The following is a 15,387-nucleotide window of genomic DNA, read 5'->3' on the forward strand; positions in this document are numbered from 1 at the left end:
CCCCTAACGCATATATGTAGGTAGTTAGGTAGCCTCGGTAAGTAAAAATAGGGGGTTGGCGATAATGGGGTTAGGGCATTAGGGCACGAAACAGATTCGACCTACCGGCAGCTAAACGAAGACTAAATGGAGTCTAAAAAGAAGAAACAACACGCTAGTGCTGTTACTAAATCGTGGCCAAACAAATACAATATCGTATTTGTTCATATATGTGCCTCCACCCCGGATCGAACGAGGGATCTTTGCATATTCTTGCAATTATTACCGTCATAGTATAACTTACAAGTGCAACGCGTTACCACTACGCCATAGAGGCTTCATCTTGCTCAGCTTGAATTCTCTCGAGCCCACGTGATACTCATGGTTGGCTTTGTGCTTGCCTAAGGTACATTATACATCCTTCCTGTCGACCAATCCGATAAGGTTAAGATGGAAATTGACCGTTGCCTCGAACTGGTTACTCGAAAGGCTAAGTGACGCGATTAGTTGATTTCCCAACTACATATTTGTACAAATCTCTCCCACTTCGATGCTCGTACTTCTTATCATCCCCCCCACATACATCCTCTTTTCTTATAGACGGGATCAATATCCAGCCAGCTTACTACGACTTTTTCTAGTATCGTTAGTGTAACAAACTCATGCCCTCTCATCATGAAATGAAATGAGGCTGTCGAAAAAAGAACATACGGTGATCCTATCGGAGTTGCTTGAGGAAAGAAATTACCGAAAGGACGCCACCGAATCTCGAAATAACGTCATAAATGACGGCGCGGAAACCCGGGTGCTGTTTTTTAGACCTCGACTCAGACTCGTGCATTTCTGCAAGTGATAGAATTATAATTGAGGCTTCACGACATGGTGGCCTGCGAGTCAATTATAATATAATATCATATGCAGGCTGCTGAACTAATTCCCTTCCCTCATCTTATTGGCTACTCACGTAGGCATCAGCAGGAATTGCCTTCCCGCCACAGGACATTTTGGATGCAAAGGGCCGTTCGCGGACTTGTGAGGTAATCTTCACTGCGCCTGTGCGTCGACAAGGCGGACTTCCCAATCTAAAGCACAGACGGCCACCCGGAATATGTATCTCTGTCGGTGCATCACTAATAAAGGTAGGATGAAAACAGCAGGCTTTGTTGTCCACTAATAGATTTAGCTCTCAAATATTCAATATACCACCCGGAGAGGCTCGTCATAGAGTGGTCGGTCCGTGGTCATCGTCCCACCATCAATGCTGCATTCAATACCGCTGAACGCCACGCTTTCGGTAAAAACAAGGCTGTGCGATGTTCCATCACATCTAGGTCGCCCTAATGGGAGCCATATGTATGACCTACCCCCTCCCTGCTGCTTGTAGCCAATCTAAAAGTTGGGAGAGTAGCAAGCTTCATGCAAGACTGCGTTGTTCTGCTGCAGCCTGCAGGCGGGCGACGATGGAGACCAATAAAACCAATACCGTCTATGTGCCGTGACGCACGAGAATATTAGGTCCATGCAGACTGCTCATGAGGCTTTCTCGCCCGTCTACCATTTGCTATCCTCTTCCGGATCGGGACGGGCTCTAAGTGTTACCGACTTAACCAATATTTAGAAGGTGTCTCCTCTCCCCAGGACCCAGATAGCTTGCTGCCATTGATACCCGGGGCAGATCAGGGCCAGTCCTAACCGGAAACCAGCATTATCTCCTGACCCTCCCCGTCACCAACTTGCAAAAAGCTAGTTGCGGGTTCGCCGACTTTGAGAGAAGATGGCCGAGATTTACTGTGCTTGCATCATTTCCAATTTAGAGGGAAAGTGGCTTGTTCGTCCTCTGGTACAATTTGAGACTGAATTGAGTACGAGCTTGGAAGTACTCGATAGACGTACTCGACGGCTTGAGGCTCATGTTCACGTCGCGCCACCTCCCCCTCTATTGGAAACTTCCTGGGACTCTTTAACATGGCGTGTGTGCCGGTTATCACGTATGTCGGCCGGACTCATGCTTAGGCAAGCACCGCCTTTAAGCAGCGCAGCAACTATGCCGCTCATGATGAGCGCTATCTCGAGCATCGGCCCTCAGAGTCAGCTCGCCTGGCCCGGAAGAGAAGGCATGGAGGACAAAGAACTTTTACGCCTGGCTGCACAATGGCTATGGTGCTTCGCTGGCCAGCGTGGTTTCGAGATCAAGAACCCATCTTATGAATTCGAGAATGTCTGCTCATTGGCACTGGACCTGTCGCTCGAGGCTGAGCCAACCTACCCGGGCCGACCACGCCTCGGAGTACATCGACCCCAGACACTCCCGCCTGGGGTGCGAGTCATCCCAGCTCCCCCGCCGCGGAGATCAACCTGCTGCCATTGTTGCACTCGTCGTAATTGTAACGGCAGCTCAAGACGCGATTCGAGTGTGAGCTCAGACGGAAGCTCTATTAGGCGAAGGAAGCCATCTCTTTACGGATGGGTTAAGAAACTCGCCTTCTGGCGCAGGAATCGGATTGATGATGATTCGTCATCGACGTCAAGCACTTTGGCCGATGATTGAACGGGGAGGGGCGGCTTAATCCGGTGATGGAACGGTGTGTACTTTGTTATTACATGTCGGTGCTCGTGTGCTTTCTTGGGTCGGGGCAGTGGTCCGGGGGAATAAAAATGCAGCTTATACCTAGGCGATAACTATACGTCTCATTCAGCAACGAATTACGACTAACGCGTTATGGAGAGCTGACTGCTTCACATGTAGTGTATGTACAGTGCATGCGATTATCGGCCGATAATTGATGATGACATGTCTATATAATCAGCAATTGTACACGCTCTTGTATCTACCGGACGAATCATCGGATGTTGTATGCATCAAGACCTACAGATCTGAGACACGGTACTATGAGCACATCTCACGTAAGCTGACGGCATTGGCAAAGACAAATCCTTGTCTCTACTATTATGACCCAAACAGGAGTTTTCTTGCTTGCTGCTATACGCAAGATAGGCTGTATGTATGCACTTGAGCTCGTCAAAACTTTCGGAGTTAGCGTTAAGGTTTTCTTGTAGTTATGTTAAAGCCTTTTATCGGAAATTGGCTGAGCTCAGCATGTAGCAACCTGTATGTTTGTTCTCTATCAAATTTGTAGGCTGAAATTAGGTACGGAGAAAACGAGCTTGTTCTCAACAGGTACCAAGTTGTACCTATGCAGAATATGTAGGTATTTCTCAACGAACGCAAGACTATGTCTCTCTCGTAATATACCCAGACGCCTTCATGCCCATGCTATGCTATACTAAATCGCTCCCCGTTTTTTGCTTGTGCTTCTTTATACAAATATAGGTAAGTAGGTGGTTCCTGTTATCCGATCGTCCCGTCGCTCTTAATATCATTATGTGTAAGTATATCTTGTAAGTGTAGGTAAGCAAATGTGTAAGTCAGTGCAATGTATTACTCCCCCGAACTCGAAAATCATCAAAGTTCAAACCATTAGGTAGCCATTATCACCTCCCTCCAACCCGGAACCCACTCTCCGGACTCCTAGCACCACCCACACTCCGCGTGTCATGGTACACGACCTCGGCGGGTAACTCTACGGGAGGAACGGGTGACCTCGCGCCGTCGGATCCGAGCTCGGATCGGTTTTGCAGTAACGGTTCGCCCGAGAGGTGTTTATAGCTATGCGCGCTTTTTAACGGGCTGTTGTCGTAGTAATTTCTATGATTCTGGCTTTGATCCGCGGGCAGTTCTTTCCATTTGTCTTGCTGTTGTTCGGGGGGTAGCTCCGCGAAGCCGAATTGTCCGTTGTGCTGTGCGTATTCGGGTGCTGGGGAGGTGGGATACCCGTTTAAGGTGCTGCCGCCTACGGTTGGGTTTCGGCTGCCGTCGTTGTTGTTGTTTTGGTATAGTTCTACGTCGGGATGGCTCGGGTTTGACGGGTATTGTGAACGGCGGCGTTTACGGCGTTGCGAGTACATCCATACGAACCAGCCGAGTAGACCTAGGGCTATGGCGCCGAAAACTATGCCTACGCCTAGGCCGATCTTGCCACCCTTCGATATGCCATTCCCGTCGGAGTCGTCATCGTCCGTAGATCCGGGTCCTTTCGTCGGGGCCGGTGAGCCGGTTGTTGTGGCCGTGGCGGCGTTCGCTTGTGACATGAAAGCTTCTTTCGATACGGCGATAGTGACACCTGTCCCGGCACAGTTGTTCTTCATGGTGTCGTACACGGCGCTTAAATCGTTCGGACTGTTCTTCGATACGCATGTCGCCGTGTCATAGATGAAGTTACCCTGGTTCGAACACAGACATTGGTTCATTTCCTTCCCCGTGTTTCCCGAGCATTTGCTCTGATCCGCCGAATCGCTGAGACATTGTTGTGAGCCCTGCGGATACGCTGAGAAGTCGTTCTTCAACGCGACGGTAGCCGGGAGTTGTGTGACGAGGCCGATGAGCAGCGGCAGCGACGCCGAGGCCCTCATTTTGGGCGACTTGCTTGCGTGGCTTGCTCTTATCTCTTTACGTTGTATTGCGATATGCTGTGCTACACTACCTAACACTTTGCCCTCCTCTGCTCTCGGAGTATTGATTTGGCGTTGGCTTGGCACGGCACTCGCTCACAACCGATCGGATCGTGGACTAGCTCGGGTCTCGATGAGATACAACTATAGACATCCGAGTTCGACGATCACATTTACGTTTATTCGTGTTCGGCAGCGAGATGTGATTTGCTCTTCGAAGTGGGACTGGTAGGCTTGTCTATACAGTCCACGAGCAAAACAGAAAAGAAAAAAAAAGGAGAGAAAGTGAAATTAACCTACTCCCCTACAAGACGGGTAGGTACGTTATGTAATTTGCTTTTTGTTTTCAGCCCGACGGAGTTCCCATCCAATGATACCCATGATATCACGACATGGTCAAAGACCATCGTGCCCCGAATTAGAAGGATCTGCTGGGCGGTAAGCATTTAGGTAGCCCTTGAATTTTCATTATTTTCTACATATTATGGGCTTACACCACCGGACTACCTAGTTTACGTGTGGACGGGATGTATCAGATTGACAGCAGCACAGTACCATATCAAGTAAAATGGGAATGGAACCCCGTCGTAAAGGGGGACCGGCGATCAGCACCAGCACGCCCCTGAGGCTGGTCTACTGGTCTAGCTCTAGTCGTATTCGAGAAATCCGGTTCCATGGCGGCATAGGGTGGAGCAGAGAATTGGGAAGGAGGCTGTGCGATCAGCTCTCCGGGTCTGGCACGCGATCCTCGTCCATTCGTTCATCGATACGATAGAAACCTTAGCGTCGTGGGTTCCTTGGCTCAAGCAAGCCAATTTACCCTTCTTAAGTTCTTCCGACTAGCATTTCCACTGTACTATGCAGCTATGTAACCTCCCCTTGTGCGTACCTAGGTAATTCGGCAGTGGAAAGAAGAAATTGTCCGATTCTCGCTCTTGATTGGTGGGTACTCACGACGCGATGGATATCTAACCCATAATATATGGTCCGTGATGATCAACATGTAAAAGAAAGAAAAAAAGTAAATATCAAACACGTGTATGTGCAGCACCAAATTTCTGCTTCAAAATACTCCATTTTGCCTTGCAAAAAGAACAAACAACTCCGCCGCCACAATGTTCAAACCACCTAATGTACACACCATTATAGCTCATCTTCTAAATCAAGAAACATTTTCTTTTTTTCCCTTTCTCTTCATCTATCTATCTACCTAGTAGGATTCCTCCGGATCGAGGCTTAACACGTGCGAGTGCGACGCCTCCACCCCTAGGGCTGTCCATAGTGAGTTGCGATTCGCTGCGACTTGCAGAAGGATTTGAACTCGCCAACTCGCTTAAAGAAAAAGCAATTAAAGTAGTATGTATCGTCCTAGTTGTGGCGAATGCGATCTCGTCCCACTTCTAATTGGGTGAGGTAAGATTCCTATCTGACGTTTGCCGTATCAGCATGGGTGACATAGCTCGTGTGCACGTCTCGTTAGAGTATATTATACCCTATGAAGACCTGTTCATTGCTTGAAATGGTATTAAGCATAGGAGGCCTATCCTATGAAATATCTCGTTGCCTGGGTATCCAGGTATCGAATGATTCCAGAATAATGCTCCACTGAACTGTACCGAGAACGGACTCTGAGTACTATGCTTCATTTCGACTTTAAATGGTGACATGTTGACAGGGAATTATGAAGATCTTCTCATAGGCGAGGAGTATAAAGAGTTAAGCACCTTTGTGACCCAACTACTTCAGTGAGTATTGTGAAATTGTCTCTTTATTTCGGGTAATACATTCAAACGCAAACGCAGATGCCGAGCAGACCAACCACCCTTGAGTAACATGTCCTGTTACAAACGCACAGCTACCTCACTAAATCATGCCTAATGCTTCGAATCATGAAAGTGTATAATATTGCATCGAGGAGTATCTAATCGTAACCCGCATTTCAGTCCGCCAACTCTTTGCCTTCCTCCTAGCAATTGGCCTCGCAAAATAGGAACGTGTACGCCCCACATCAGATTGATGAATCAAATCCTTGGAGCTGGGATCCAAGGTGAGGGTGGAAGCTTCTTTCGCACCACCCGGCCAGCCAATTCGACAGCCATAAACTCCCATCCGTGAAGCCAGATGACAATACGTGAGTATTCGCCTGTTAATTTTTTTTTTCTCAAGCCACCCTCTTCAATTCCGTGACAACAAAAAAGAGCCCGTAAGCACGAGCATGAGAACCGTCCGGTTAGAGGTTATAGATGAAACCGACATCGCGGAAACTGATACCTTTGGTATCGTATAGGGGACAAGGAAAATGCTATGAAGGTATGATGTGTAAATGTGTGTATTGTGACTTTTCATTGGTAGATCCAACATTAGAAAGTCAGTGACCTCCCGAGTCATCCCCGTTGATCCCATTAACGGGAAGTCTTTCCGGTGATTCTTGGGCACTCTTGATGCCGTTGACCTGGGTTGTTCTTGGTGACTCAGTGGAGGGAGATGTATTTTCCCCGGCGTAGTCTAAAGGCTCGTTTGAGACCATACTTCGAGGCGTCAAGTGTGCCCCATTAAGCACAGCTTGCTTTTGCTGGTCGGTTAGGAGATAGCTAAGTCCTTGTTCGACACACAGACGGGCGTAATCTGGCTCGTCGGGTGCGACAGCAACAAGTCCGCCTCTCCGAGGAATTCGTTGCTCTGGAAATGGGCTTTTGCTAGGCTGATATTGCTTCGGCCGGTCTTCGCCCACTAATTCACCATTCACGTAGTACTTGTATCTCGGCGCAAAAGGCCCACGGCTCTCGGCATCGGGATCTTGTTTCCACTTTGCCGGAGCGCTCCACGTAGTAAGAGCAGACTCGTGTTCTGGAAGTTCGCAATAGCAAATGGAGAGCCTGACATTGCGAAGATGAGGAATGGTGGGAACAATGTAGAGGAAGTCGGATTCCTTTAGAAAGTTAGCGTCGCCTATAATTTTTCAACAAGGGGAGGAATCGGGCGAAATTACCTTGACAAAGAACATGTCCGTCTCGAAGAAACACTTGGCTGCTTCACCACGGAGCTGCTCAAGCTTTCTGTAACCGACTGTTCGAGGATCCCCTCCATAGTAATTAGGTAATTGTTCTCCTAGGTGATAGAGTTTTCCTTCCGTAAGAGCGTATCTCTCTTGTTCGAGGCGCCAGATAACTCTCTTTGCTAAATTCGATACTGGGATACGTTCCCAACCAGCATCTAGAAATTGATAAGTCACGATTCATGGGTTTGTGGGTGCATTTTCGTGAACTCACATCTTGATAAGGAAGTATCCTTCTCACCCAAAAGCAAAGCAACCTGTGTATTGAGCAACCATTGTTCGCGCCCGTTCGGCTTACCAGTTGCTGATGAGTTAATTGTATCATATCTGACGCCTTGCGCCTTAGCAAAAAGTTCAGCTATCTCCCTTTGCTTCGGGTCTACGCAGCCATCAAGCCAACGTAATAAGGGTGGCAACTTGGCGAGACGAAGGCGCTCCATCTCTTCCTGGCGGATTCGTTGCTGTTCGGCACGTTTTCGTTCTCGCTCTTTTTGCTCTTCCTCTTCTCGTAAGCGTCGGGCCTCCTCAGCGGCTTCTCGTTCGCGACGGATTCTTGCTTCTTCCTCTCGTCGTTTACGCTCTTCCTCTTCCTTGCGCTTCCTCTCCTCTTCTCGCAATTTCCTTTCTTGTTCTTCCTTCCGCTTTCGCTCCTCCTCTAGGCGGGCCTTTTCTTCCTCTTCTTTGCGCTTCTTCTCTTCTTGCTCGAGACGAATTCGCTCTTCTTCTTGGCGTTTCTTCTCGGCTTCCTGCCGTTTTGCTTCTGCTTCTGCTTCTGCCTCTCGCTTCTTTCTCTCTGCTTCTTGTTGTCGTTCAGCCTCCTTTTTCCTAGCCTCCTCTCTCTTGACTTCTTCTTTCTTGGCCTCTTCAGCAGCAGCAGCTGCTGCTGTTGCTGTTGCTGCGTCTGCCTCAGCTTGTCGGCGTTTTGCTTCCTTGCGTTCGCGCTCAACTTTTGTATCACTGTCTTCGACGGAATGTGATTGAGGGGCATCGCGCATCTCAACATCAACATCCTCAGAGGCAACGGTGATGCTAGCTTTCTCTATAGGACTTGCTTTATCTAATTCTCTACGGTCGCGATGGGCCTTTTTGACTTTGGAGACTTCTTTGCGATCGGAATCCAAAGTCCGCTGTCGCTGCTTCGTAGAATCGCGTGACGGATCTCGTTTTGGTTGGCGGTTTTCAGGTGATGAATTTTGTAATTGGCGTCTCTCTTTGCTGTCTAGGTCTAGCTTCCTTCTTTTCACAGGAGCTTCACTGTCGTCCTTGTCGCCATGTCCGTGGTGAGGCGGGGTAACGCTAGCACGGTGCCTCTTCCCAGGGTTTTCACCTATTGATACCCTATCATTAGACTCATCTCGTTTTATGGCTTTAGTCCGATCGTGATATTTTTCAGAAAGTCGATCGGCCCGTTTCTCTATTGAGTCTTCATTTCTCGCGTCCGCCCGGTCAGCAGTGGAATTAGTAGATGCCAAACTGGCACGCCGCTGCTTTTCTTGGCGTCCTTTCAAATCCTTGCCCGAAATGAGTTTCCGCCTTGGTTTCACGGTTTCGGTATCAGAGTTAGTAGCAACATCAGGATCAACCAACTTCGACTTTGTCGGTTGTGACTTAGACACTGCAGGAGAAACCTCGCGGTCTGAAGCAACAGTGCTTGAAACTCGCTCTTCTTTCTTTGGTCGGCCCGGACCACGCTTTGGAGAAGTTTGGTCATCATGATTTCCAAAAGAAAGCGAACGGCGTTTTTCTTTGGGGCTACCAGAAGCTTTAGTAGGGCCAACCTTCTTTTTAGGCTCGGTGTCTCGAGATGGGCTGGATGGGCGACGTTTCGGCTGTCGAGTGGCGTCTAAGTTAGATTCGGCGCGATTAGCGCGTCGTGTTTCCTGGTCAATCTCACGGTCCCGCCTAGCTGGGGAGGGCTTCGTCTTAGAACCTTTCGTGCCTTTCTTATGTTCGTCGTAAGCGTTCTTCAACAGGTGCTCCTCCTCCTTCCACATAGGCCCTTCGCGTTGTCGAGCTATTTCATAATATGTTTGGCCCTTGAATCGTCGTGTTGGGTCGAAGTTAGATGCATTCAACAAGAGTTTAATGACTTCGATATTCTCCCCACCGATAGCAGCTAACATTGGCGTTCCATATTCGGTTTGGAGACTTGGAACAGGCCGAGGATCAGGATTTGCACCACCCAAAGCTAAAAGAAGCTCCACGACAAAGCTATGACCGCCACGGGCCGCATTGACCAAAGCCTCAGGGTCGTCACACCGTTCCTTAACTTGCAAGACACGAGTTACCGTCTCATTGTCTCCTCGAGCTGCAGCTTGTCGGAGAGTCTTGTCGTCAAGATTCATGTACAGCAGATGATTGCTTGTCTTGGTCGATCGGACAGCACCGCCACGACGTTGTTGGGCAGCTAATGAGCTGCTGCCCGGTGCCGTTGGCGAACGACGGGGGCTTTCCGGCCCGTGAGAAGAGAGTGTATCCGGTACATCATGAAGCTGGTGGTCTTCGGAAGTTCGCCGTAATTCGCCCACTTTCTCCTTCGCCTCTCTTAACACAGCCCTAATTTCCTCAGCATTATCCAAGTCATCGGGAACTTTTTCGAGCGGCTCATGTCCTTCGGCGTCCGCCTTACGAGGATTTACGCCGGCTTTCAATAATAACTTCACGACGCCTAAATGGCCATTTTCCACAGCATCCAGAAGCGGGGTTTCCTTGTCACTATTCCGACAGTCCAGGTTGCACCCCGCCTCGATCAGAAGCTGGACAATTGACTCGTGGCCATTTAGCGACGCAACCTGTAAAGGTGTGTTACCGGCATAATCAGCAAAATTCAAATCCTCGGGTCGTTCCAGTAACCGTTTCCTTGCAGTTTCATATTCGCCTTTTGCACAAGCTTTGGCGAGGAGAGTTTGGCCGTGATTATCCACGTGTTTTTTGTGTTGTGGCATCCTTGCAGGCGATACTGTTGACTCTCCGGTGATGGGAGTAGCGATACTTCTGAGTTTCGAGCTCCGGGGATGTGGGCTTCCACTGGCAGAAGAGTCATCGGAATGGTAGTCGGTAGATTGGAGAGGGGCAGGTACACGTCTTTTCTTCGTACTAAAACCATTTGAGGATTGGGATGGAAGTTGGGTCGAAAGACTACGACGGTGAATACGGCTATGAGGCGAAAGTGATCGATTTCGAGAAGCAAACGGCTTATCATGAGGGTGCCGTCCAGACGAAGATTTCGAGTCCCTCTCTCTCACACCAGCCGAGTTGTCAAGGCCTGTATCAGAAATTCGCGGTCGACGAACTTTGCGCGACTCACGTTCGTCGTCAGATTCAGCTTTGGCCTTTCGTTTACCAGATAATAACCTTTCCATAGACTTGGGTTTAGTTTTGGAAGGGTCTTTGGAAGTTTTTACATTGGACGATTCTGAGCCTGATTCCGAAGGGGCATCACCAGATCTGCGACGTCGATGAGCATGTTCGTGGCTATTGCGACGATGGGGAGGTGGAGAGGCAGGAGCGGAACTGAGCCCACTTGAGGCATCCTTATTTCGTGGCTGTTTTTCTTTCCCGAACGGTCGCTTCTTCCTTTCTAAAGATGAAACCGCGTCTTCGGAAGGGACACCATTACGATCTCCATCTCTATCATGTTTAGAGTGTTTCCTAGGAGGCGGCAAGACATCGTCAATTTCGCCGTCACTTTTGTCTTCGTGCTTAATCACCTTCCGGGGCTTCGAGGGAGAGACGTTATCCTTCCCAGGTAGGACGATGGTCTCGGCGTCCGAGTTCTGATCAGCACCGTCTTCGTCCTGCGCACTAGGCAGCGACGTCGTAGGTCGCGCATCTTTAGATATGGAAGAGGATCTAGCGGTTAGAGAAGGTTTAAGGTTGTTGGTCGTGATGCTATTCGCTGTCACCGTCGGTTTGGGCTCATCAGACTCAGCAACTCCCCGCTTTGGAGAAGCGGCCTGTTTCGTGTTTGCGGACTCGACAGCATTCTGCGCATCCATAGCATTCAATTCATATACCGAGATACAATACAGTACACCATCATGGCCACTCGTGGGTGGACTAAAAGGAAAAGAATCGTACCGTAAGGCTGTTTAAGGGACCTGTCTTTTGGCGAATACGGAGGCTACTCTACACTGGTACGAGTACGAGTAAGATAGGGTCGGTCGCGGGTCGAACAGCTTAAGGAGCGGATGAGAAAAGAGACTTCGGACGGCCTTGTGTGAACTGGAGAAGCCGGGACACTAAAAAAACGGGATTGAATGAAAAGTTGGTATGTTTGCTAGTATATCGCAAATGAAGAGAGAATGTCGCAGATAATGACCATGATCGGGATTGCGAATAAAAATTCGGTGTAGGGAAATTATTTGCAGAATTGCAGACTGGCAGAATTGAATCGAATGACACAAATTGGAAGGATGCAGCTGGAAAGTAAAGCAGTTAAGGGAAAATAGGACTAGCTTTACTTTAGCGATAATAACAATAATAATGGAGTAGTAGCAGTGGACAGTAACAAGAGCAGTTAGCAGCAGCAGGTGGTAGATAGGCAGATAACCAAGGCAGGCAGGCAGGGCAGGGCAAAGGCAAAGCGCATAACGAAGGGAAACGGCACCTGGGCATATACACACACACAACACAACGCGCATACAATGTTGAAAAGAAGACTGGGTCGCTCTCTCACTGGGCAAGCACGAGCAAGGAAGCCCAGGCCAGACTGCCTTGACTAAAGGAAAAGAAAGTGCAGGCAGGTGAATGGATACAAGATGTACGTAAATACATCATGTAGGCTATGTACATAAAAGGACTAGCGTAGCATGTTAGTGTGGTGGCACTAGGACTGTTTTCCTTGTGTAGCCATTGAAGATCAATTTCAAAGATCAGTCTAACGCGAAAGGTCGGCATCTGATTGGTTGACGACTTGGATACGGATGGGTCGGGTGGCCGGTATTTCCGCAAATTTGCAGAATAAGTCCTGGATCCTCGCCCCCCGACAACGGCGACCCCTGCTTGCTTTCCTATGAGTGGTCCTCTTGCCAGTTTTGCTCAATCTCATAGGTCTTCCTGCTCGTTTCCGCCCCTCATTCCCCATTTCTTTCCAGGCTTTTCCTCCTTAGACCAGCTTGGACTTGTCTGAAAATTTCTCTCTTAACAGGGCTCCATTATTAATTGTCCCTCATAAACATGCACATCTCCTTCTTAACCCGACCTAGGCCATCAGCCTGACGAGTCTGACCACACACTCTCTCCTTTTTAAAACGGACTGCTTCTGCTTGACCCTCCTTACTGATAAGCCATCCCGCGCTGATCGGCTTCGAGAGGCCCATCAATTCTTTTTCCCTATCTATCTCAAACGAGCTCGGCGTCGTTGATACGCAAGCCAGGTCTTGCATTTTGTTTTCCGAATAACAAAAATACAGCAAAACATTACCCGTAGCCAGACCTTGTCTCGTTTTTGACGGACAAACTAAATAAACTACATATTAATATTTCTCAGCTGAAATTCTGGGCTTTTTTTAGGCACCTCTACACTAACGCCTAATCTACCAAATTTCTAGGCGGTCTTACAGGTTACCCAAGACCCAAAAATCCGATATCCACCATAATTCTCTCGCAGTTAATTATCATGGCCGACAAATCGATAGCTACGGATTCCGCCAACCTTGCACTTCCTAAATCTCTTGAACAAGTCCGAATTACATCTTTACCACCAGAGGCATACTACATCTCGGACTTTATTACGCAAGAGGAAGAGGAAACGATTCTAGGTAAAGTGCGGTTACATCCACTGTCAAGATGATGCTTCTTTTCAGTTGTTAACCTGACTTTTCCCATAGATAGCATCCGCTCCGAAACCCCGCTGGAAGCAGTTGACACATCGACGACTACAAACTTGGCCTTCCGACCTCGTAAATGACAAGTTGATGGATGCACCCTTGCCAACTTGGTTAAATGACCCGATCGTGCCGCGTTTGAAGTCATTCCACATCTCGCCGGATAACAACTCCGATATCTTTTCCGACAGCCCTCATCAGAGACCGAATCATGTTCTAATCAATGGTATGTGTCGAAATATGTCCGCGCCGATATTCGATGTATTCTCGTCCTCTCAGCCGCACTACCTTTCCCCGTCATTGCTTACTATGTGCACCCACCCCGGAATGTAACGTTTTTAGAATGAATGGGTTTCATACCATTGCATAAGTTAATGTATATCCAGAATACCCTCCTGGAATCGGCATAATGCCTCACAAGGTAAGCTAGTAGATTTGTTGAGGTCGCTGTGATGAACCGCTTATTCCGAATTAGGACGGAGCTGCCTATCATCCTGTTGTGTGTACTGTGAGCCTAGGTGCTAGTCTCTGTCTCAACATATATAAGCCTAAGGATGACGGAACTCTGGAACCCGAGCCAGCTTGGAGAATTCTACAAGAACCCCGAAGCCTACTCATTACAACGTCCGCTTTGTACCATGACTTCCTTCATGGTATCGCAGATGTTACAGAGGATATTGAACTTTCTGGAAGTACAATCACCAACTGGGATCTCCTTCGATCGCCCGATGAATTCGCAAATGGTTGTAACGTACGGAAGATCCGAACCAGCTTGACCTATCGAGACGTAATGAAGGTATCCAAGTTAGGAGGCAAGCTCGGTTTATTCCAGAAAAAGTGATAAGGCGTCGAATGAATTTGGCTTCAGAATATACCAGGAATCATTGCCCATTTCCCCTGCACCTTTTCGCGGCCGAATTTCTCGCCATACCACTTCTTAGTCCCCTTGGCGGTAACACCAAGGTTCACCGCAACAAACAACACAGCACAAACCAGCGTCCTGTTGTACAGTTGATCCTTCGGTGCTGCTACTAGTGCTAATGATGCATATAAGACGCATTCGCACGTGTAATGCGGGCACACTAAGTATCGGAAGAGTCCGTCCTCTGGTAATGAATATTTCTTCAATCGAGCCAGATACCTATGGCATCTATACTGCATAACCCATGAGGATAAGAATATGAGAACACCGAGGATCACGTTAAGTGATGGCATTTCAATACTCAAGGACCTCCTACCTGAGGATTGAATCGAGCCTATATGATTACACTTTAGAAAACCGAGAACCAAGGCTCCGTCATAGTACTTACCTGAACCCTCTAGCCAAATGGAAATATTCGTGCAGAAGTAAAATGCCATCCCTAGCAGCCAGTGAATGATCCACATCTTGGAAGACGAGGACCTCATAACGGCCACGTATTCGTAGAGACGTCTACCCCCTTGCAGACTCATAAGAACCCACGCGAGAATGACCTGATTGATAGACATTGGCGTCTTCTCGCTAGGTGCCTGATTCCTAACGATGAACTCGAGGGCCGATCCATGGTATAGGAATTGAAGCATCCAGAAGGCAGAGCATGATAGTGAGAGGAGGTAGAAGTGCATGAACCAGGAGTGAGGAACTTTGCCGACGGAGGTCACCCAACTAATGATTCTAACGAGAGGTCCATTGCTAGCTTGCTTTCCTTCTTCGCCATTTGCGTTTAAGCTTCGGGCACCGTACCCGGTAAGCAAGCTTTGTATGGACTCGGGAGTTGCCGCGATGGCGAGCACGGTGGCGGCAGCAAGGACGTAGAAGAGTTGGCAGTATGCGGCTGGGCTTACGTGGGCGGCATACGAAGCCAGATCCGATAGTAGCATGCTGGATGTAAGGGAGACTAAGCTCACCGTCTTGAGGTTTCGTGGATAGGATGGGGAAAAGACATGTGAAGGTGAGATGGTTTTCGTGGGAACGTTTTTAGTCTGGTCGGTTAGATGCAAATATGGGTTATGCAGTTATCCGGGTGAATAAGTTCC

At 48.5% G+C, this 15,387-nt stretch overlaps 5 protein-coding genes and 1 non-coding gene across 6 annotated transcripts; 2 read left to right on the top strand and 4 right to left on the bottom strand.

Annotated features, from left to right (window-relative positions):
- Window positions 1–212: 212 nt before the first annotated feature.
- Window positions 213–316, bottom strand: F4822DRAFT_t13. Its single transcript has one exon. It is a non-coding gene; the product is annotated as a tRNA-Thr (tRNA).
- A 738-nt stretch (window positions 317–1,054) lies between these two features.
- Window positions 1,055–2,644, top strand: F4822DRAFT_13649 (uncharacterized protein). The gene has a single exon (XM_051452778.1). It carries the CDS (start codon window positions 1,754–1,756, stop codon window positions 2,525–2,527), a length of 774 nt encoding a protein of 257 aa, XP_051319228.1. The 5' UTR covers window positions 1,055–1,753; the 3' UTR covers window positions 2,528–2,644.
- An 827-nt stretch (window positions 2,645–3,471) lies between these two features.
- On the bottom strand, window positions 3,472–4,449 carry F4822DRAFT_423924 (uncharacterized protein; the record flags this gene model as incomplete). The annotated part of the gene is made up of 1 exon (XM_051460062.1): window positions 3,472–4,449. The coding sequence occupies one exon, from the start codon at window positions 4,447–4,449 to the stop codon at window positions 3,472–3,474; it is 978 nt and encodes a 325-aa protein (XP_051319229.1).
- Window positions 4,450–11,662: 7,213 nt separating this feature from the next.
- On the bottom strand, window positions 11,663–12,261 carry F4822DRAFT_13642 (uncharacterized protein). Its single transcript, XM_051452777.1, has one exon. The coding sequence runs from the start codon at window positions 12,184–12,186 to the stop codon at window positions 11,785–11,787; it is 402 nt and encodes a 133-aa protein (XP_051319230.1). The 5' UTR covers window positions 12,187–12,261; the 3' UTR covers window positions 11,663–11,784.
- Window positions 12,262–13,047: 786 nt separating this feature from the next.
- On the top strand, window positions 13,048–14,224 carry F4822DRAFT_13786 (uncharacterized protein). Its single transcript, XM_051452795.1, has 4 exons — window positions 13,048–13,310; window positions 13,375–13,597; window positions 13,758–13,792; window positions 13,847–14,224. The coding sequence occupies exons 1-4, from the start codon at window positions 13,164–13,166 to the stop codon at window positions 14,210–14,212; spliced, it is 771 nt and encodes a 256-aa protein (XP_051319231.1). The 5' UTR covers window positions 13,048–13,163; the 3' UTR covers window positions 14,213–14,224.
- F4822DRAFT_13814 (uncharacterized protein) lies at window positions 14,019–15,361 on the bottom strand. The gene has a single exon (XM_051452800.1). The coding sequence runs from the start codon at window positions 15,229–15,231 to the stop codon at window positions 14,236–14,238; it is 996 nt and encodes a 331-aa protein (XP_051319232.1). The 5' UTR covers window positions 15,232–15,361; the 3' UTR covers window positions 14,019–14,235.
- Between the last annotated feature and the right edge of the window lie 26 nt (window positions 15,362–15,387).

The sequence above is a fragment of the Hypoxylon trugodes genome (assembly GCF_022578975.1).
Source record: "Hypoxylon trugodes strain CBS 135444 unplaced genomic scaffold F4822scaffold_1, whole genome shotgun sequence".
Taxonomy (NCBI): domain Eukaryota; kingdom Fungi; phylum Ascomycota; class Sordariomycetes; order Xylariales; family Hypoxylaceae; genus Hypoxylon; species Hypoxylon trugodes.

Bases quoted from the DNA above. Each gene is read 5' to 3' on its own strand.
- F4822DRAFT_13642 (XM_051452777.1), bottom strand. From the start codon at position 12,186: ATGCGCGTTGTGTTGTGTGTGTGTATATGCCCAGGTGCCGTTTCCCTT.
- F4822DRAFT_13649 (XM_051452778.1), top strand. From the start codon at position 1,754: ATGGCCGAGATTTACTGTGCTTGCATCATTTCCAATTTAGAGGGAAAG.
- F4822DRAFT_13786 (XM_051452795.1), top strand. From the start codon at position 13,164: ATGGCCGACAAATCGATAGCTACGGATTCCGCCAACCTTGCACTTCCT. The intron at 13,311-13,374 runs GTGCGGTTACAT...CTTTTCCCATAG, and splicing joins AGGAAACGATTCTAGGTAAA to ATAGCATCCGCTCCGAAACC. The intron at 13,598-13,757 runs GTATGTGTCGAA...ATGTATATCCAG, and splicing joins GAATCATGTTCTAATCAATG to AATACCCTCCTGGAATCGGC.
- F4822DRAFT_13814 (XM_051452800.1), bottom strand. From the start codon at position 15,231: ATGCTACTATCGGATCTGGCTTCGTATGCCGCCCACGTAAGCCCAGCC.